The sequence below is a fragment of the Homarus americanus genome, unplaced genomic scaffold (assembly GCF_018991925.1).
Source record: "Homarus americanus isolate GMGI-L3 unplaced genomic scaffold, GMGI_Hamer_2.0 scaffold16712, whole genome shotgun sequence".
Taxonomy (NCBI): Eukaryota; Metazoa; Arthropoda; class Malacostraca; order Decapoda; family Nephropidae; genus Homarus; species Homarus americanus.
This window is the reverse complement of record NW_024757794.1, coordinates 756857-780133: the sequence shown is the minus strand read 5'-3', so window position 1 is coordinate 780133 and position 23277 is coordinate 756857. Positions and strand designations below refer to the sequence as shown.

The 23277-nt window shown below is 43.1% G+C and overlaps 1 protein-coding gene across 1 annotated transcript; it reads right to left on the bottom strand.

Moving 5' to 3' along the window:
* Positions 1-432: 432 nt before the first annotated feature.
* Positions 433-14933, bottom strand: LOC121857647 (transmembrane protein 151B-like). Its single transcript, XM_042353709.1, has 8 exons — positions 14030-14933; positions 7681-7803; positions 6937-7095; positions 5193-5351; positions 4632-4753; positions 3865-3940; positions 1826-2035; positions 433-1740 (listed from the first exon to the last, which is right to left on the bottom strand). The coding sequence occupies exons 1-8, from the start codon at positions 14066-14068 to the stop codon at positions 1168-1170; spliced, it is 1461 nt and encodes a 486-aa protein (XP_042209643.1). The 5' UTR covers positions 14069-14933; the 3' UTR covers positions 433-1167.
* Positions 14934-23277: the final 8344 nt, after the last annotated feature.

The following is a 23277-nucleotide window of genomic DNA, read 5'->3' as shown; positions in this document are numbered from 1 at the left end:
GGCAAGGTCGTCCACAGATGTTGCACATGTGGGGGGCTACATCTAGTGAGGGAGGGGCGGCTGCAGCGTCTTTCTGGGGTTGGCGCTTGTCTGCCTCGTTATGTAGTTGGGCTAACTCGAAAGTATTGACACCTTCTTGTGTGGTGCTTCGCCAAGCGTTATGGTGTGGAGTGATCGTCTCCCAGGTGAGGGGGTCGATTTGGCACTTTTTCAGGTACTGTTTGTCTTAAGACTGTCCTTATACCTTTTCAGTTGCCTGCCGGCGTTACGTTTACTATTCGTTAGGTGACTGTAAAGTGGCTGCTTTGGCAGTCTACTGTCGTCCATGAGGGTATCATGGCCAGTGCAACGTAGTTGTTCATGGATAATGGTAGCCTCGTGTGTGTGTGTGTGTGTGTGTGTGTGTGTGTGTGTGTGTGTGTGTGTGTGTGTGTGTGTGTGTGTGTGTGTGTGTGTGTGTGTGTGTGTGTGTGTGTTCAGCTCCGTACAGTTTATAAAATGGTTGTCGTAACTCAAGGGAGACAGTGTTCTTTCCAATGTAACGTCATCACAGGTCTTTTGTGTGTCGCCTTTGAAATTCTAGAAAGTCATTTCCTTGAAATTGAATTTCTATCGCTACGGTGATTCTTAAATTATGGGAAGCGAAAACTGTGTACGTGTGGTACATTGACAACTATAGTAACAGTCTCTACCGTGTGTGTGTGTGTGTGTGTGTGTGTGTGTGTGTGTGTGTGTGTGTGTGTGTGTGTGTGTGTGTGTGTGTACAACTGGGCATGTGCAACATTCAACAGTTTGTATATCATCAGGACTGAGGTCTTTTAATAAGCGTATATTCTGCGTAAAAATTTACTTATTTATTAACTTGAATAAAAACGTTTGTGCGTGAGTGTGTTGTCAGCAGTGTCTCTGTGTGGATTAAATTAGGCGTTATTCACGTACGTGTGTGTGTGTGTGTGTGTGTGCGTATTGTGTATGCTGTAGTGTGGAGTAATGGTGGTGTGTGTGTCTCGGAGTGTATTAAACTTGTGAGCTCGCATAATTACTGTTGGTGTGTAGGTGTACATGAGAGTGTGAATGGGTGTAAGGGTGTGTATGGGCATCAGGCTTGACCCTACACGACCACGCTGGACAACACAGGGGTCCGGCGGCGCCAGTGACAAGCGGCGGTCATAGTTGTGTCTCAAGATCGTAGTGACAAGAATGTCGGGGAAGTGCCAGACGCGGCGTGGAGGGGATGTCCCTCTCTGTGTGTGACCTCCGCATTGGCGACGGTGACATCGTTCCTAAAAGCGGTGCGGAGACTCTGAGGGCGTCGTCGTACGTCGGGGGGTTCTCTGTAGGTGTGGTGCGGCGTCGTCCCTGGAAAGGATCGGTGGGGAAGCAGGGCATGAGGGGTGATGGATGATACAGAATATAACCATTGTGTAGGGAGGTTCTGGAGGCTGCCGGGCCAGTCGACGACCCCGGCAACAGTTCTGAGCCGACGCTAGCAGACGACGCCGCCGCTGGCAGACTTCCTCCGCCGTTCTGAATGTTGCCGTTGGCGTCGACAGAGGGCGTAAGGATAGAGGTAGGCGTGGCTCCCGCCTCCATTAGCAGCGCCTCGCTGTAGGAGGGGATGAGGGTGCAGTTGTTGGCGATGGTCAGCTCCAGGTCATGACTATCGGTGGTGGCTGACCCTCGTGACGCCCGACCACCGCTCACCGGCGTCGTGTAGTTCACACCAAACAGCTTGGTTACCTGCAAGTGTACAGGAGGGATTAGTGGCTGACCACACACACACACACACACACACACACACACACACACACACACACACACACACCTGGTAGTGGACATAAGAAGTGTTGTACTCTATCACGAGACGTAGAGGCCACGACAGCAGGAGCAAGGAGGCGGCCCAGAACACGGCGTGTCTACTGTACCAAGGAGGCCGTTTGGTGTCTCTCCGCGCGATGACAAACTCCTTGAAGTTCACGTTCGTCAGGTCCAAACCCTCCCTCAGCTCCATGTAGTCGTCCCGCCGCTCATTCTCCTGCGGGGGGAACGTAAGGCAGGGTGTGAAGAAGGCAGGTCGTTCGTGTGGTGATGTGAGGAACGTAAGGCAGGGTGTGAAGAAGGCAGGTCGTTAGTGTGGTGATGTGAGGAACGTAAGACAGGGCGTGAAGAAGGCAGGTCGTTAGTGTAGTGATGTGAGGAACGTAAGGCAGAGCGTGAGGAAAGGGTCTAGTTATCCTGGTGGTGAGGAAAAGTGAGACATAATGAGGATTAACTGTTTTATTAAGGCAGTTGAGGACAGATGAGGTGGTTAACTCGTTTAACTTGGTGAGGTGGTGAGTTGAGACAAGAGAGAGAGAGAGAGAGAGAGAGAGAGAGAGAGAGAGAGAGAGAGAGTAAAGAATGGTGATCAAGTTTACCTGTACAGTTGGTCACAAATCTGGTCCTACACCTCCAACAAACTACAGCTCCAACTATGTACTCAAAAAGGTCACACAAGGGCATCCAATTCCAGCACTACACAGATGTCAACAGATGGCTCTCAATGATCCTATTATTTTGACGACTATTGCTGTTATTGTGGGCTGTTCAACCTTATTACTGTACTACCCAGGTTGTACTGATCCCCCATTATACTTATGGTTTTCAATTCCACTGTAATTTATGTATATACTTATAATATAAATAAAAAAAATTAACTAACAAAATAAAATAATAAATAAATAAAATAAATGAATATTGAAGTGATAACCGTGGTAACATTATGAGATGTTCTTATTACCACCATGCTATTGTACTATTCCAGATGATACTAAATGTTACATAATACTTCCTTGAGATAAATGTACAGGATATATCAGGTGCCTAAAAGAGAACTCAGGTTCTCAACTGGCTCAGCCATGTTAATATTGTTATTATTATCCACTCTGTACCTGTGTTTTTCTGGCTAAATAAACTGTTTCAATTCAATGATGCTTGTTAGGAGGAGGAGACGGAGGGGGAAGAGGAGGGAGACTGTGGTGGGTGGACTGTGGGTGGAAGAACAACACCCAATCACAGGCAACTTAAAAGACAGGAACAATTAATATGAGAGGAAAGACGAAGAGGTTTTAACAAGACGGGGGAGAGCTGGTCGACCGGCAGCTTCTATCGGCCAATGTGAAGTCCAATGGAGAGGCCTTGTGTCTGTCACCCGGAGGGCTCTTGTGGGCCTCTTGTGGGCCTCTTGTGGGCCTCTTGTGGAGCCTCTTGTGGAGCTTCTCGTGGAGCCTCTTGTGGAGCCTCTTGTGGGCTTCTTGTGGAGATCTTAAGGATCGCTTTTGTGGATTCAGATGCGACATAAGGGGATATCGACTCCTTCCCGCACTCACTCAACTCACTCACTCAACTCACTCACTCACTCACTCACTCAACTCACTCACTCACTCACTCCAGTTTTTCTCCCCGTTAACTTCACTTCCTCTCCCCTCCCGTCATTTACTCCAGTCTATTCTCCCTGCCACTCCCCTCCCCTTCCTACTCTTCTCCCTACTACAATATTTCTCCCCACCACCCCACCCCCCACTCCCCACTCCCCCTTGCCAAACGCATAGTAAACAAAGAAGAACAATCCACTAATGAGGGCTCAGGTCCCTCCCCAACGCCACCTTGTTAGCTCATTGGCACATTCACCACCCAACCAGTGTGTGTGTGTGTGTGTGTGTGTGTGTGTGTGTGTGTGTGTGTGTGTGTGTTTTTCCCCTCCTCTCCTTCCATCAAACTGTGTTCTTTTTACTCAACTATTTACCGGATTTTTCTGCTTTTCTATTCATATCTCTCTCTCTCTCTCTCTCTCCAAATACATACAGTAAGAGCCTAAGACCTCACCTGGAAGAAGCGAGCTCTCTGTTCCTCAAACTCGTTGGCAGTCTCCAGGTTGGCGAAGGCGAAACCCTTGGAGAACCTGTAACATCATCATCTATTAACACTGACGCAGCATCAACACATTATTAACAGTGACAGTAGTATGGGTTGTAAGGACAAACGTTTATTGATACTCGGCTCAAATACACAGGTATGAGTTTACAGGTAATGAGGTACAGACGTGGGTACACAGTACAGGTACAGTTATCCTCATATGACGACAGTATCAGTAAGGAAGTGTCATAGACCTGTATTACCCGGAACCCAATATAACTGTTGTCATCAAAGAGTTTATTAAAGACCACAAGACACCATCAGACGTCCAGAGCCCATCACCCCCTGCCACTACGGTCCCGACATGAGTAAACTAAACACAATTTTTTTTCCTTTACTCACAAACACTTGAAATTTACATATCAAAAAGGTATTGTAAGAGCTGTTGATCCTCGTGGGGGGGCACCTGCGTGGGGAAGGGGTGAGAGTTTTCATTACCCAACAGCAACACGGAAGATGAGGAAGACTTTGTGAGTGTATCGAGGTTCTTGTGTCAACAGAGGGCGTGGTAGGTAACGTGACTATACCACACCAGCCCTGCCACACACACTGTAACTGAGTGGGAAGCATCCAGCGCCACCTGTTACTGAGTGAGTGTACTACTGAGAGAGACCGAGACCTGAAAAAATGGTCTCGAGACCTACATCGCTGTTGGACAGACAGAGCGCGTACAGTACCTGATCTTGGTACAGGAGTACTTGGAGAGGTTGACCAGCTTCTTGGAGATGTCCTTCACGCCACAGTTGGAGAAGAGAAAACAGGTGCCGGCAGCGTGTGAGTTGACCCGCTCATAGAACACCTGTAATTACCAGCACCAGGTGAAATACCCGTGTGTACAGTGTATGTGTGTTTGTTCATATTATTATTATTATTATTATTATTATTATTATTAATATAATTATTATTATTATTATTATTATGAAGACTAAAGACGGTTTAAATACAGTAGCAGCATATATATGAACCTTAACACTGGCTTACGCACCACATATATTATACAGTATAAGTGAGGTGTGTCTCTGTAATATGTGTCTCAGTGAGGTGTCCTAATTATGTCTCAATGAGGTTTCACAGTATTATATCTCAGTAAGGTAGGTGTCTCAGTAAGGTAGGTGTCTCAGTAAGGTAGGTGTCTCAGTAAGGTAGGTGTCTCAGTAAGGCAGGTGTCTCAGTAAGGTAGGTGTCTCAGTAAGGTAGGTGTCTCAGTAAGGCAGGTGTCTCATTAAGGAGTTACCTACCTGGGTGGAGGTATAAGCGTCGCCGTTGCGGTACCTGGTGATGTGTCGAGAGCGTCTCACGTAATGGTAACACATGGCCTTCCACCAGATAACAGGCTGGGCGCTCCTCATCGACTCTATCATGGTGGATACGTGGGAGGCCGGCGTTGTGTGGGTCAACTGTGGGGGAGTGGGCGGTGAGAGTGAGGCTGGGGCTTATAAGGCCGCTAGTCAATCACCATTCATCAGAAGTTAGGTATTAATTAATTGTCTTCCGAGCGTGGCGGCTGTAACACCTGTATACACCTGTATACATCTGTCCACACCTGTATACACCTGTCCACACCTGTATGAGACGAGACAAGTGATGGACAGACAGGTGTGACACATTCAAGTAATTTTTAATCTTAAGTCTTTTGTTTTGACAGAAATGTTGGAAAAATTGCTCCATATTAAACTTCTAAGCTAAACAGAAAGTTCTTATCGTAATTTACGGTGGATTAAAACTCCTTTGTCCCGGGTACATGACGTCAGAGGCGCTGTTGATAAAATTTAGCCAATCAGCATCGACCTATCGAGTCATACGAGAATTTGGCCAATAAAAACCAGGCGTACAAGGAGAGCAGCAAGGGCAGCAGTGTGCAGCCAATAGACTTCTATTTTCTTGATGGAAATTTGGCCAATAAGAAGGATTTTTATTACACAAGAGGATAGACGTGAACCAATCAGCGCTCTAATACAATGTCAAAGAACCAAATAATGAAAATTTTGATTCGCCAGCTTACGTATGACGTCAGGGGTACCAAATGACATGACTTATTCATTTTTTTTCATATAGACATCCTTCCTGATCTGGCTGCTGGATGTTGTGTGAGGGAGAAGGATGTGTCGTTTTGTCCTATAATTGACGTAACATTCAGTGACCAAATACCTTCCTTCGACTCTAATTAAGGTAAAGAAAATTAACCTGATATGTTTAATTTCTTCTTTAAGTAAAAATTCCAGGTTTGGGGTTCACAAATATTCTCAAACTTTTTTTTTTTTTATCTCTATATTGGTACAAAGTCAACGGTTCTACTTAACATTGAGTCTTAGTTGCATTATGACGCCATTTTGGATGTTATTACGTCAGAAGGATGTGGTCTTAACGTCACCATTCAGGAGGAAAATTAAATCTGTGAACTTTTGAATTGACTTTGACCTGATGATGTTATCTTAAAATGTCCATCGACCAGACTCTGTTTTATTAACCACTTCAACCATATGATATTTTACGTGTGTCTTATGAGAAGTTGTCGACCAGTAGGCAGCACAGAGCGTAAACCCGTCAGTTACCGCTAAATGATCAACCAAACAGCCTCTTTGGATCGCTTACTGTCTCAAATTCGACCAGACAACCAGAGAACCTTTCCTGTACCACCTACCATAACCCATTCAACCAGACAACCTCCCATGAACAGCCTACCATAACCCATTCGACCAGACAACCAGAGAACCTTTCCTGTACCACCTACCATAACCCATTCAACCAGACAACCTCCCATGAACAACCTACCATAACCCATTCAACCAGACAACCAGAGAACCTCCCCTGAACAACCTACCATAACCCATTCAACCATACAACCTCCCCAGAACAACCTACCATAACCCGTTCAACCAGACAACCAGAGAACCTTTCCTGTACCACCTACCATAACCCATTCAACCAGACAACCTCCCCTGAACAACCTACCATAACCCATTCGACCATAGAGTGACTTACCTGTATCCTGGTAGGGCAGTGGAAGCATTCGACCAGGTACACCAGGTAGAGCATAGCGAGGAAGGCTATAGGTATGTACAGGTAACCGTCCTCGCAAGGGCTCAGGTGACGGGTTCTGGTGATGGGGAAGGTGTCGAAGTTCACAATCACCTTTGTTACCTGTACGGGACGACCAGAGATTAATTAGTGGTGATTAGAGAGATTGAAGGTGATTTGAGAACGACGATTGCATTAGATTATGATGGATGGATGTGATTGGTTGTGATGAATGTGGTGATTAGGATAGATTAATTTGGACACAGGTAAACACAGGTAGACACAGGTGAACACAGGTAGACACAGGTAGACACAGGTGAACACAGGTAGACACAGGTGAACACAGGTAGACACAGGTGAACACAGGTGAGCACAAGTAGACTGGGTGAACCTGGGTGGAGCCTGAGAGTGGGCACAGGTGAACACAAGGTGAACCTGGAGTGAACACAGGTGGGTACAGGTGAACACAGGTGGAGCCTGGTGGGCACAGGTGAACTGAGGTAGACACAGGTGAACACAAGGTGGGGCACAGGTGGACACTGAGTGGACACAGGTGACACAGGTAGACACAGGTGAACACAGGTAGACACAGGTAGACACAGGTAGACACAGGTGAACACAGGTAGACACAGGTGAACACAGGTAGACACAGGTAGACACAGGTGAACACAGGTGAACACAGGTGAAAGATAGACTAGAGTGTGTTACCTGGGTGAGTCTACACCAGGTGATGGCAGCCAGACACGACACTATCAGTAAGGTCAGGATGAAACACTTCCAGTTGGCCCCGTGGCGCAGAGTCTCACATACCGTCTGCCGTACTGGCCGTTGCTGTGAGACAACACGGATTAGTTGAGAGAAATGTAATCTTAACCTAACGTAACCTAACCTAACTTAACCTAACCTAACCTAACCTAAAACTACCTTAACCAAACCAAAAACTAACTTAAAACTAGCCTAACCTAAAATTACCTTAACCTAACTAAACTTATTATATAATTTTTACAACGATATTTCGAAACTAAAGTAATAATAAAAATTTAAAGTGGAAATATTTGATACTCCATTATTTTGTAAAGGCTTAAATGAACAGTTAGTTACGTGTTTCCATTGTTTACTAGGAGAAAACTGAGGAATATTTGAGAATCCAATATCTTCTCACAGTTTAGGCTAAAGAAGCTTATTAACCTACGAAACTTAGAGAGAATTTATCTTTATAAAACAAGTGAACGACGTAGCTAAGTTGTAACATCAGTAGTTAGGGGAAAATATATCGTAGGAACATTTGAGACTTTGAGGCTGAGGGAATTATCGCGACACACACACACACACCACACACACACACACACACACACACACACACACACACACACACACACACACACACACACACACACACACCTCGGCCCAAAAGTATCTTTACGATTTCGTGTGAGACAATGTAATGCAATAGACGAAGGATTTTGACAACCCTGCCGAGACAATAGGAGTTACAGTGTTCATTTTAAAAGTCATTGAATCCCTCCGTGAAGATATTTTCTGGAGCGAATATTTTGTACACACACACACACATACAAAAGATACAAACACCGTTACGTACATAAATACACACATACACAGGAGCCTCACATACATACACATCACTACACAAATCGTCAGCTTTTACGCTTTTAGGATTAACCCAGTATCGGAACGTTCCTGATACTTGCCAGTGAACGCTACAATTACTTAATTATTTTTATCATTTTATCTTGTTTCAGATTATCATTATTAATATATTACATCTTATACTTATTGAAAAAAATATTGCGTCAGTTTACAAGTAGTGTTTTTATGTTTTAAAGTGAAAATAAGTAAATAAAAAAGTGAAATTTGTGAAAACGTATAAAAAAAGGGTAACTGGCACCTGCAGGAGTCCAGCCGAAGTAATATGCGATTCCGTCACTTTGTAGACAGAATGTTACCAACGGCGTGAAGGATTTTTATATACAAATACTTTTTTAAATTCATATATACAGAGATTTGGATATACATGAGAGAGAGAGAGAGAGAGTACAGGACATATTGACCATTGGACTAAGTGGAGACTTCCCCCCTCTAGTGGCTAAGAAAGTGGTGGGGACAGGAGAAGAAGGAGGGGAGTATAAGCTGCAGGAAAAGAACATTATCTAATTCCCCTAAACAACTACAGGACACTACCTACCCTCACCGTCCCTCTCTCTCTGTTCTTCAGCCTCACACTGTACACACAGAACATTTTACCCCGTCCAAAAAGTTGAATGACAGAGCGTTTGTCAGCGTCCACACAGCGACACCTGGCCGGACCAACAATGACTGATAGTTTAAGAATAGACTGTCCACTGTCGTAATTGTAACTGCAGACGAAGACAGATCCTCAGCGACAGACAGACAGACGCTGAGAATGAATCAAAATCTCTCAGAATAATTTATGACCCATCATCAGAGGTAAAAAATACGACACAGTTCACCACTTGGCGCTCGGTCAAAAGATTTCACTCAAGTTTGTTAGGTTAGGTTAGGTTTGGTAAGGTAAGGTAAGGTAAGGTAAGGTAAGGTAAGGTAAGGTTAGGTAAGGTAAGGTAAGGTAAGGTAAGGTAAGGTAAGGTAAGGTAAGGTAAGGTAAGGTAAGGTAAGGTAAGGTTAGGTAAGGTCTGTTATTAACTCAGTCAGTAATGGAAGGTTTTGGGGACTTTATTACGTCATGTTTTGTTGTGCTAATAATTGAGAACATCACATGAGGCTGATATAAACCCTGATGGTGAATCTCCACTCTACTCTACTCTACTCTACTCTACTTCACTCTACTCTACTCCACTCTACTTTACTCCACTCTACTCTACTCTACTCCACTCTACTCTAAACCGTTTTAAAATATGACCTTCTTAAACAACAGGGTGAGTGGCCAGCGGCTCTTTGTCAGCAAGTTCCAATCATGTGTTACTGTATTACTGAGTTTACGTCACACACACACACGAACAGGGGGTGGTTACTTAATGGGGGTGGTGGTGCAGGGTGGTGGGTGGAGGGTGGTAGGAGGCGTGGGTGGGAGGTGTGGGTGGAGGGTGGTAGGAGGCGTGGGTGGAAGGTGTTGGTGGTAACGCCAGTACAGACAGTGTACTCGTGCCAGCTTGGGTCAATAGCCCACCCACGCCTTGTGCTGGGCCAAGGTCATTTGATCTTGGTCTAACCCTTGTGGTGGTAGTGTGGTAGTGTGGTGCGGTACTGTGGTGGTGGTGTGGTAGTGTGGTGCGGTACTGTGGTGGTGGTGTGGTAGTGTGGTGCGGTACTGTGGTGGTGGTGTGGTAGTGTGGTGCGGTACACTGTGGTGGTGGTGTGGTAGTGTGGTGCGGTACTGTGGTGGTGGTGTGGTAGTGTGGTGCGGTACTGTGGTGGTGGTGTGGTAGTATGGTGCGTACAGTGGTGGTGGTGTGGTAGTGTGGTGCGGTACTGTGGTGGTGGTGTGGTAGTGTGGTGCGGTACTGTGGTGGTGGTGTGGTAGTGTGGCGGTGAAATAATTCTCTAAGATAGTTTAGATTTTCTCTCTAAGATAGTTTAGATTTTCTCTCTAAGTTACGTTGTGTGATTATAAATTATTCGATTGTTCTATAATTTTGGCGGCTATAATTATTTTGTGTTGATTTCCTCCTATAATTTGGTTAGAACACAATAAACTTTGCGAAGAAAAGCCATTAATGGAGGATTATATCAGAATTCTACAGGTTTTTTTACTGGTAAGAGGAGGCTATAGTGTTTGTAAATAATGACTAGTTAATTCAGGGTTATACAGGGAGTAGGACAAGGTTACGTGCTGTCTCCTACATTGTATAATAGCTCTTCATAACTTCTAATAACATAAGGTGTAAATAAGGATAAGTAAATATAAGTTAATAGTAAAATAATATCAGATACACTCTCTGTGGTCCCCAGAGACCTTTAAAAAAAACCCGGTAGGATTAGTAAAGACAACCTCAAGACTTAAAAGAGGACTGTGGTCGCCATCCCTCAGACACGAATTTAGTCTTTTGATATTTTTACACATTTTGTTAACTTCTATATAATGGGGTGATATAATTAAGACCTAATCCTATATATTTTGTCAACATCTGTGAGAATATCTTTCACCCATGTACTGGTCTGGTAACAATGATAAATCTGAAATTCTTGTTAAGTTTTTTGTGGTCATGTGATAATTTCCTGCCATAATCCTATATCCCGTGAAGTGAAGTTTTGTATTTTTAGTTCCGTGTTAATATGTGGGATTATTATGATGCAAACACACACACGGGAATTATTTATATAAACACATATATATATACACGGGAATTATTTATATCCCTACACACAGACGTCAGTGACTGCCTCTCAAGCAGCCATATACCAAGAGGAATCAATTAATGGTGGGAGGTGTGGGTGGTGGTAGAGGGTATGGGTGGTGGTAGAGGATATGGGTGGTGGTACAGGGTGTGGGTGGTGGTGGTAGAGGGTGTGGGTGGTGGTAGAGGGTGTGGGTGGTGGTAGAGGGTGTGGGTGGTGGTGGAAGGTATGGGTGGTGGTAGAGGGTGTAGGTGAGAGGTGTTATATTAGTGTTTTCATAATTTATTACCCTGAAAAAAAATTAAACGGAATTATACTAAAAAAAAATAAGAATGATATGTTAAAAAAATCCTTGAATACAACATCAAAGAATAAATTATCATAAATAACTACAAAAATACGTAATAAGTGAGATTAAGTTGGCATCCACAATACGCTAGTGAGTTACTTAAGTCTTAAATAGCGGAAAATTCTGACAAGGATATAATTCTTATTTACTGATAAACACAAGTGAGCTTATATCAACACAAACACAAGGCAATATTATGAACTGTACTGATTATGGACTAAGTTATGATGGTATGGTGCTGTATGGTGTTTTATGGTTCTGTATGGTGTTTTATGGTTCTGTATGGTGTTTTATGGTTCTGTATGGTGTTTTATGGTTCTGTATGGTGCTTTATGGTTCTGTATGGTGCTTTATAGTGCTGTATGGTGCTTTATAGTGCTGTATGGTGCTTTATGGTGCTGTATGGTGGTTTATGGTGCTGTATGGTGGTTTATGGTGCTGTATGGTGGTTTATGGTGCTGTATGGTGCTTTATAGTGCTGTATGGTGCTTTATGGTGCTGTATGGTGGTTTATGGTGCTGTATGGTGGTTTATGGTGCTGTATGGTGCTGTATGGTGCTGTATGGTGCTTTACGGTGCTGTATGGTGTTTTATGGTTCTGTATGGTGCTTTATAGTGCTGTATGGTGTTTTATGGTTCTGTATGGTGCTGTATGGTGTTTTATGGTGCTGTATGTTTCTGTATGGTGCTTATTTCTCTTCACTGTACAAATTAACATCAGATCTAACCAAACCAAACCAACACAATCGAACCAACACAGTGGCCATAAACGAATCAAACTTGGAGTCCAACACAAAAATCTAAACCCATCAAATCTCAATACATAAAACAGCTTCAGAATCCACTACAATAGACGCCATGAAGCTGATACAACCCAATACATGATCCAATTCCTCGTAAGATTAAGGAGAGTTACGTTAGAATCCAGTAGTGTGTGTGGCTGCCGAGTCCTCTTCCACTACACAACAGACTTCAACCTTTAGGGTATTCGATTCTTTAAACATTTCCGAAGTGGAGAAAATTGTTTTTACACCCGGGAATGCGTGTACTATACCCGGGGATATACCATACCTGGGTGTAAGTTACGGTACCACAATGAGTTAAATTACTGAGGAAGAATAAAGAACTAATTACTGTGGTTTATTAATGGGGTTTAATTAATACTTTACGATGGTTTAGGTTAGGTTTGGTTTAGGTTAGGTTAGGTTAGGACCTACTTTAATGTGGTGTATGGAATGTGCATTGGTTAATAACAGGTTAAATTTATATATGCACTCTAGTTCAATATTGCTAACTTATATTAAACATTAATTTAGGATTGTTATATTACACACACCGCCCATTATATATATATATATATATATATATATATATATATATATATATATATATATATATATATATATTTATCAAGATTTATCTTATCCACGTTTTCATTGTGGATCATATATATATATATATATATATATATATATATATATATATATATATATATATATATATATATATATATATATATATATATACAGGTTCAATATTGATAAATACAGGTAATATAATTTTACTATTGGTTTCATCACAGTAATGTAATATAGTGTAATGAACAACTCTGATTGGCTACAACTCTGATTAGATACAACTCTGATTGGACACAACTCTGATTGGCTACAACTCTGATTGGCTACAACTCTGATTAGATACAACTCTGATTGGCTGCAACTCTGATTGGACACAACTCTGATTGGCTGCAACTCTGATTGGCTACAACCTGAACATGTCAGTTGGTGTCTTTCAGTAATGGTGGTCATTAACTTAATTATCTCTTAGTATTACGGTTCATTTGCACCGGGGCCATTAGTATTGAGGGTAATCAAGGGCAAGGGGTCATTAAGGGAAGCGGCAATCAGGACGTAAGGCCATTTGGAGTGAGAATCATTAGAGCAAGGGACCATTAGCACCTGCCAATTAGAACTCGTGGCCATTAGCACCAGCCAATTAGAACTCGTAGCCATTAGCACCAGCCAATTAGAACTCGTGACCTTTAACACCAGCCAATTAGAGCCGAGGGCTATACAGATAGGCCAATTAGAACTAGGTGCCATCTGTCCAGCCACTCGTTAAAATAGAAAAGTGAAGAGTGATATATTGAAGTTGACGCTACAGTGTACGTACTGTATAGTGCTAACACACACACACACACACACACACACACACACACACACACACACCATATCGTGTATCGTGGAGTGTCGGAGTGAACAGCTCTTCAAATATACTTAAGAGAGAAGGAGTGTTGGGAGGAAAGAGGAGAGGAGTGAGGAGGCGTGGAGAGGGATGTGTGGGAGAGGAGAGGAACAAGGCTGACTATCTTACCTCCTCCGACCCGTCCTCGTCCAGTGGGGTGAGACTCATCCTGGGGTCCGGTCATCAGGCGTACTGGGGACCCTCACGAGTTCACCCGACCCTGGCCCCCCACCGGGTCCTTTTGACTGCTTCAGAACCAGGTCTCTCTTTTCGCCAGGCGCAAAGAAAAAAAGTCAAGTCCCTTCTTCGCCAGACCTAGACAAGACACTTCACTAGATATGAGTCATGTCCTTGTCACTCTTACACTGTGGTTCCTGAACTTACCAAGAAACTCTTATGACGGCGCCAGAACTACAACTACTTCTCCTTCAGTTGTACCGGGGTCCTCCTCCTCTCCACGTAGAGCTCTAGTGAACAGTATCTTGTAATCCTTCTCACGTGTTAGGCAGAGACAGAAGCTTTTTATCAGAAGCCAACAACACGCACCATCACGATAATTTTCAGTTTATCTTCCAGCACTTCAATAAGTAATAAATATAAAGTTCATATGATTTTTTTTTATAATTTCACACGGTCAGGGAACCAATACCTTCTTGTACTGATTGAGATCTTATTTAAGTTCAACAGAGCCTCCATGTCTCATGATAAACAACAACTATCTTCTGTCCCCCCCAAAAAAGAGAGAAATATTATATAACACAGAAGAGTTTCAACCTTCACGCACCACACCACACTTTTTTTCTACCAAGGTTTTCAGAAATATACACAAGTCACTTTCCGTGCCACACTTGACCACTTGAAGGCCCTCATCGACTCGCTAGTCTCTGCTTTTGTTGCCCGTCGAAGACTTTCTGGTTACCATAACAGCCACACTTGACCACCCCAGAGAGAGACCTTCCCACACTCCTCAGGTGAGAAGGGGAGGGTGTTACCTGCTGCTGGGTACACCTGACGCAGGGGTTAATGAGCCAGGTAGACAGCTCAAGTGGAAGAGAAGAGCAAAAAGTGACAGTAAGATGAGATACGTGTTTGAGAAGAGTAGTAGAAGCAAGTAATGTGTAATAGAAGAATGAGTTGTGTATTTATGGAGGTAAGTAGAATGTATATAAGTATCGCTGTAGTGGAGGTGTAAGTCATAATAGGAGGATGAGTTAAGTGTTTGTGAAGTGTTATAATGGAAAACAACATCAACTCGGTGAAAGGGAAAGTAGAAATTACTGAAGTAGTATACTGAAGGAAAGTATCTGGGTGTTGTAGGAAAAGTTAGAGATTAATGAGGACTTTTACGGCTAATAGGAGGAACAATTTGGGGTTAATGAGATTGTATAGTGAAGGAAAGTGTAAAAAATAGAAAAAAGCCTTAAAATGTTTCTAAATTCATCAAGTGTAGGAGAATGACTGTCTCCTCCACTGAGCAGCTCCACTACTGTCTTGACTCCAGTTATAAGTGTAGGAGAATGACTGTCTCCTCCACTGAGCAGCTCCACTACTGTCTTGACTCCAGTTATAAGTGTAGGAGCCAGTCACTACAAAGGAGCTGACTGGCTGGCTTTGATGTGTAGGCTGTAGTGGCTTCAAAATGACTCTCTTCCTGCCGGCGTATCTGTGAACAAAAGAGAAAACTGGTTTACTATTTCATCCAATACTATTTTTATACATGTAAAAACCTGTTAAATATTCAATACGGTTTATAAACAATAGTACTGTATTTATTTATTCAGTTCTAACGTCTGCTTTGAAAATAAAAAACAAAAATACATTGGCATTCATTTATAACGAGTTAATACACAATAATCTCACATAAATACAGTGTTCATTATTATTCATCTTTTTCATCAGTGTTGATTACTTTGTCTGGGATGATAAAGGGTTAGATAAGAATAAGTTAATTAAGCTTTGTGAGGCTATAAAGCTGTAACATCTCTCCTCGACAGTAAACTTAGCACTGAGGGGAGGGAGAGGTGCCGGGGAGGAGCAGTACGATATGTTTTACCAGAGAACACTTTAGCCACTCCTTAGGGTCTTTAACTTATCTGTGTTGGAAGATGTAATGTTTTAGTTGTGGTTTTAAGCCAAATTCCTGTCTTTTCTGATCTTACATTAGTGTTCGCACGAGGGAGTATATTTATATGCAAGTTTATATCATTATACGACGCTGCCAGCCGTACGATCATTCTGCATTAAGTGAAGTACGGAAATATCTTAATTTCGTTTCATTGTTTCATATTATATTGATCTACGACATGAACGATAAATTCCACCAATCCAAAGATTAATGAAGAAATTATTAAAACTTTTAACAATTAACTTCCTCCGAGGATAATGTTAACATTAACGTTAACTAACCCTAAGTCTTCACATACGAGTTTTATAACCGACCTTTAAGAGAATCATTTATTTTATCTTAGTATTATTTCCTCGAGAGGCCAAACTTTTATCACTCCTTAAAAGTTTCGACCATGAAAGCAACAATAAATTGACCAAACCAGAATTTTAAAGAGTTCTTATCTCCGGGTTTTAATACCAGCCTAAAGTCTGATAATTTATTTACCTTTACAATATATAAGCCTCGAGTTGTGCCTCTGTCTACTCAGCTGTAATTGGGGACCTGGATGTTCATCGATTTGCTGATCGTGTTCCGGGGTAATGGTTAGCCAGTGCAGTTGACGAGTTGTCCGGTCTTCTCGGACTATTCCTTGACACTGGGTCATGCAACTCGTTACCTCAGGGTGTGGTTGTTGTGTTGGCGACAACTTCTACACCTTAAACAAATTCACGCCTAGACGGCCCTAGGGCCGACCATCCTCGTTACACGAGGGGCAACCATTATTATTATTATTATTATTATTATTATTATTATTATTATTATTATTATTATCATTATTACTATAAATTTATTTGTGTGTGAGTGTGTGTGTGTGTGTGTGTGTGTGTGTGTGTGTGTGTGTGTGTGTGTGTGTGTGAGTGTGTGTGGTGTACATTGACATGTGCGTGATACAAGTCATTCATCGTGTAAGTAATAACACATAATTTTGTGAGTGGGTGTGGCTGCCAGAGTCCTACATGAATCACATCCCTAAAGAGCCGTTGTCCTGGGCCACATCCCTAAAGATCCGTTGTCCTGGGTCACATCCCTAAAGATCCGTTGTCCTGGGCCACATCCCTAAAGAGCCGTTGTCCTGGGCCACATCCCTAAAGAGCCGTTGTCCTGGGCCACATCCCTAAAGAGCCGTTGTCCTGGGTCACATCCCTAAAGAGCCGTTGTCCTGGGTCACATCCCTAAAGATCCGTTGTCCTGGGCCACATCCCTAAAGAGCCGTTGTCCTGGGTCACATCCCTAAAGATCCGTTGTCCTGGGCCACATCCCTAAAGAGCCGTTGTCCTGGGTCACATCCTAAAGAGCCGTTGTCCTGGGCCACATCCTAAAGAGGTCTGGGCCACATCCCTAAAGAGCCGTTGTCCTGGGCCACATCCCTAAAGATCCGTTGTCCTGGGTCACATCCCTAAAGATCCGTTGTCCTGGGCCACATCCCTAAAGAGCCGTTGTCCTGGGCCAGATCCTAAAGAGCCGTTGTCCTGGGCCAGATCCCTAAAGAGCCGTTGTCCTGGGTCACATCCCTAAAGAGCCGTTGTCCTGGGCCACATCCCTAAAGAGCGTTGTCCTGGGTCACATCCCTAAAGATCCGTTGTCCTGGGCCACATCCCTAAAGAGCCGTTGTCCTGGGTCACATCCCTAAAGATTGTCCTGGGTCACATCCCTAAAGATCCGTTGTCCTGGGCCACATCCCTAAAGAGCCGTTGTCCTGGGTCACATCCATAAAGATCCGTTGTCCTGGGCCACATCCCTAAAGATCCGTTGTCCTGGGTCACATCCCTAAAGAGCCGTTGTCCTGGGTCACATCCCTAAAGAGCCGTTGTCCTGGGCCACATCCCTAAAGAGCCGTTGTCCTGGGTCACATCCCGGGTAATTTCCCTGTGGAGTCAGCCACTGCATTCCCTGAGACGTGAAGACCATGAAAAATGTTCCTCTGTTGAAAAGTTTTGGCCAAAAAACTGCAGCTAACATTTACACGGGATATATGCAATTCTCTTGGTCAAAAGTTGGGTCGCCAAAAATGTCGCTGATATTGCAGGACCGTGCTTGTTATTTTTCTTGCAATATTGTTCAGGAAATAGCATATAATGTTGCAGGGAGTGTACGGAGAGCTCTTGTTTATTGAAGGGTTTTTGCATACATGATTTCTGCAATATAGAGGATTTGCAACTGTCTATTTATTTAGTTGGGTAAGAATGTATTACGGGGGATATATATATATGTGTGTACTTTCATTCTTTTTTGCGAGGCAGAAATTATTATTATATTACAAAAAAAATAATTCACGGTGTGTAGAAACTTTGACGATTTTTTTAATCTGTTGAAAAAAAAAAAGTGTAAAATCTACAAGTTCCAGGGAATTTTTTTTAATTCTATTGTGAAAATGTTTGTCAAAATGGAATCGCTGTGAGAGTGGATATATGCAATTCCCTTTGTTCAAAACTTTGGAGTAAAAATGTAAATCAGAGAAACGGGGACATTAAGCCACTGTCCTGAGGAAAACTGTGGCAAGAATTAAACACCATATTATTAAAGATTTTACGTAAATTTGACTTTGGAGATATTTATCAAACTTAAATAAATGTAAATTAATCACACACGCACGCACACGCACACACACCCATGCACGCACACACACACACAGACTTTACCTTGAGCCACTAAAGATTTGTATCAATTAAGTGAAAAGTTGAGGTAAAAGAGAGTACAGTGTGTATCATACCACCGGGAAGATACAGTATTCTCGTTGTGTACAGTAGCTAAAACAACTATCTGAGGAGGTGGGGGTCGATATCCTCCCAAACTTTACGTGTGACTAGTGACAGCCCTCATATACAAATATTTATCGTCCATGGTCTCATATTGTTTCCCACTAAGTATGCACAGACAGTTGTGTTAGCTACTGTACATATACAGTACATCATGCAGTGTCAATACATGCCGGGCTGGAGGTGAGTATGTAGGTAACTGTCATGGGATAATACTCACATATACCACAGCAAAACTTAACGTAACGTAACGAACATGACATAACCTAATCTAATGAAACGTAGCGTAACATAACCTAACCTAACTTAATCTAATCTAACGTAACTTAATCTAAGCTAACGTAACGTAAATTAACCTAACCTAACCAACAGTAAGCCGTTCTAACGTAACTTAATCTAAGCTAACGTAACGTAACGTAAATTAACCTAACCTAACTCAACTAACTCTCACTACCTTAACTTAACCCTAATTATAACTAGCTCACTACACTTAACACTGCAACTACCATCACTATAGCATTATCACTACAACTACCATCACTATAACATCACTACAACTACATCACTAGAGCATTATCACTACAACTACCATCACTATAACATCATCACTAGAACTACATCACTATAACATCATCACTTCAACTACCATCACTATAACATCATCACGACAACTACATCATTATAGCATTATCACTACAACTACCATCACTATATCATCATCACTACAAAAACCACACTAAATCATCATCACTACAATTACATCACTATATCATCATCACTACAAATACCACACTATAACATCATTACTACAACTACCACACTATATCATCATCACTACATCTACCACACTATATCATCATCACAACATCTACCACACTATAACATCATCACTACACCTACCACACTATATCATCACAACATCTACCACACTATCATCATCACTATAACTACCACACTATATCATCATCAATACAACTACCACACTATAACATCATCACTACAACTACCATCACTATAACATCACTACAACTACCACACTATATCATCATCACTATAACTACCACACTATATCATCATCACTTCAACTACCACACTATATCATCATCACTTCAACTACCACACTATATCATCATCACTATAACTACCACACTATAACATCATCACTACAACTACCACACTATAACATCATCACTACAACAACCATCACTACAATTACATCACTATATCATCATCACAACATCTACCACACTATATCATCATCACAACATCTACCACACTATAACATCATCACTACATCTACCACACTATATCATCATCACTACAGCTACCACACTATATCATCATCACTATAACTACCACACTATATCATCATCACTACAACTACCACACTATAACATCATCACTACAACTACCATCACTATAACATCACTACAACTACCACACTATAACATCATCACTTCAACTACCACACTATATCATCATCACTACAACTACCACACTGTATCATCATCACTACAATTACATCACTACAACTACATCATGGTTGAGGTGGTGGCGTTATATATTACTTAATACATATTTTGACTCTTGTAAGGCCTCTTACTACATATTTTGCCTAACATTCATAGACTCCCGAGAACACAAGTGTTTATACCCCTCTGTGTATGTAAACTCAGAATGATGAATGTCACTATTAATTCACCTGGGCAGGAGGTCATGCAGGGTGAACAGGTCCCCGGCTCTATCTATAGTAGTGATGATAAGGTTGAAACGATGATTTTGGACCCCCCTAACTGGTACATTTACCCAAGTCCACAAAATAACCATAGCGGTGGCATAGGTTATGTCACGAGAGAGAAGATGGGGGCTCCAGTCGCTCAACCTATGATGGGGGCTCTTGGCTCTCAACCTTTGATGAAGGCTCCTGTCGCTCAACCTATGATGGGGGTTCTTGACTCTCAACCTATGATGAAGGCTCCTATCGCTCATTCTATTAATTCACCTGGGCAGGAGGTCATGCAGGGTGAACAGGTCCCCGGCTCTATCTATAGTAGTGATGATAAGGTTGAAACGATGATTTTGGACCCCCCTAACTGGTACATTTACCCAAGTCCACAAAATAACTATAGCGGTGGTATAGGTTATGTCACGAGAGAGAAGATGGGGGCTCCAGTCGCTCAACCTATGATGGGGGCTCTTGGCTCTCAACCTTTGATGAAGGCTCCTGTCGCTCAACCTATGATGGGGGCTCTTGACTCTCAACCTATGATGAAGGCTCCTATCGCTCATCCTATGACGTGGGCTCTTGACGTTTAACCTATGATGGGGGCTCTTGACTCTCAACCTATGATGAAGGCTCCTATCGCTCATCCTATGACGTGGGCTCTTGACGTTTAACCTATGATGGGGGCTCTTGACTCTCAACCTATGATGAAGGCTCCTATCGCTCATCCTATGACGTGGGCTCTTGACGTTTAACCTATGATGGGGGCTCTTGACTCTCAACCTATGATGAAGGCTCCTATCGCTCATCCTATGACGTGGGCTCTTGACGTTTAACCTATGATGGGGGCTCTTGACTCTCAACCTATGATGAAGGCTGCTGACGCTCAACCTATGATGGGGGTTCTTGACTCTCAACCTATGATGAAGGCTCCTGTCGCTCAACCTATGATGGGGGTTCTTGACTCTCAACCTATGATGAGGGCTCCTGTCGCTCAACCTATGATGGGGGCTCTTGACTCTCAACCTATGATGGGGGCTCCTGTCGCTCATCCTATGACGTGGGCTCTTGACGTTTAACCTATGATGGGGGCTCTTGACTCTCAACCTATGATGAAGGGTGCTGACGCTCAACCTAACATGGGGGCTCTTGACTCTCAACCTATGATGGGGGCTCTTGACTCTCAGCCTATGATGAAGGCTCCTGTCGCTCAACCTATGATGGGGGCTCTTGACTCTCAACCTATGATGAAGGCTCCTGTCACTCAACCTATGATGGGGGATCTTGACTCTCAACCTATGATGAAGGCTGCTGACGCTCAACCTATGATGGGGGCTCTTGACTCTCAACCTATGATGAAGGCTCCTGGATGGGATCTTGACTCTCAACCTATGATGAAGGCTGCTGACGCTCAACCTATGATGGGGGCTCTTGACTCTCAACCTATGATGAAGGCTCCTATCGCTCATCCTATGACGTCGGCTCTTGACGTTTAACCTATGATGGGGGCTCTTGACTCTCAACCTATGATGAAGGCTCCTGTCACTCAACCTATGATGGGGGATCTTGACTCTCAACCTATGATGAAGGCTGCTGACGCTCAACCTATGATGGGGGCTCTTGACTCTCAACCTATGATGAAGGCTCCTGTCGCTCAACCTATGATGGGGGCTCTTGACTCTCAACCTATGATGAAGGCTGCTGACGCTCAACCTATGATGGAGGCTCTTGACTCTCAACCTATGATGAAGGCTCCTGTCGCTCAACCTATGATGGGGGCTCTTGACTCTCAACCTATGATGAAGGCTGCTGACGCTCAACCTATGATGGAGGCTCTTGACTCTCAACCTATGATGAAGGCTCCTGTCGCTCAACCTATGATGGGGGCTCTTGGCTCTCAACCTATGATGAAGGCTCCTGTCGCTCAACCTATGATGGGGGCTCTTGGCTCTCAACCTATGATGAAGGCGCCTGTCGCTCAACCTATGATGGGAGCTCTTGACTCTCAACCTATGATGAAGGCTGCTGACGCTCAACCTAAGATGGGGGCTCTTGACTCTCAACCTATGATGAAGGCTCCTGTCGCTCAAACTGTGATGGGGGCTCTTGACTTTCAACCTATGATGGGGGCTCTTGACTCTCAACCTGTGATGGGGGCTCTTGGTGATCAACCTCCCAACGAGTCACCCATTACCAAAAGCCTTAATTATATTTCAGGTAAAAAGATCAGGACTAAGGTTTAAAAAAGACTGAAGAGGTGAAAGGTGACGAAAAGGCCCCAAAAAGATGATTGAAAAGAGGAAGAAGAAGGCTATGGAGTTGAGTATTCGAGAAAGATATCATCTGTTTTGAGTAACGAAAAGGATTCACGTTCCCTCACTCGACTGAGCATTTCAATTGTACGGGTTTTCAAATTTTATATTATTATTATTATTATTATTTTTCACCCCCAAATAAATGATTTTTTTTTCAATAGTTCTTTTTATATTACACACACACACACACACACACACACACACACACACACACACACACCACTCTTCTCTCTCTCATTGACTCATTCTTTCATTCAATAACTCACTCACCTTCCTGTTCTCTTTCTCTCTCTCACTCACTCATTATTCACTTCCCCTTTCCACCTTCAGTAAATACGTTTCCCCTCCCCTCCCTTGCCACCCCGCCCTCACCCCCCGAACCTCCTCTCCCACATCACAGTCCCCTCCACCACCTC

Bases quoted from the DNA above. Each gene is read 5' to 3' on its own strand.
- LOC121857647 (XM_042353709.1), bottom strand. From the start codon at position 14,068: ATGAGTCTCACCCCACTGGACGAGGACGGGTCGGAGGAG. The intron at 5,352-6,936 runs GTAAGTCACTCT...ACTCCCCCACAG, and splicing joins ACTGCCCTACCAGGATACAG to TTGACCCACACAACGCCGGC. The intron at 2,036-3,864 runs GTGAGGTCTTAG...TTCCCCCCGCAG, and splicing joins AGAGAGCTCGCTTCTTCCAG to GAGAATGAGCGGCGGGACGA.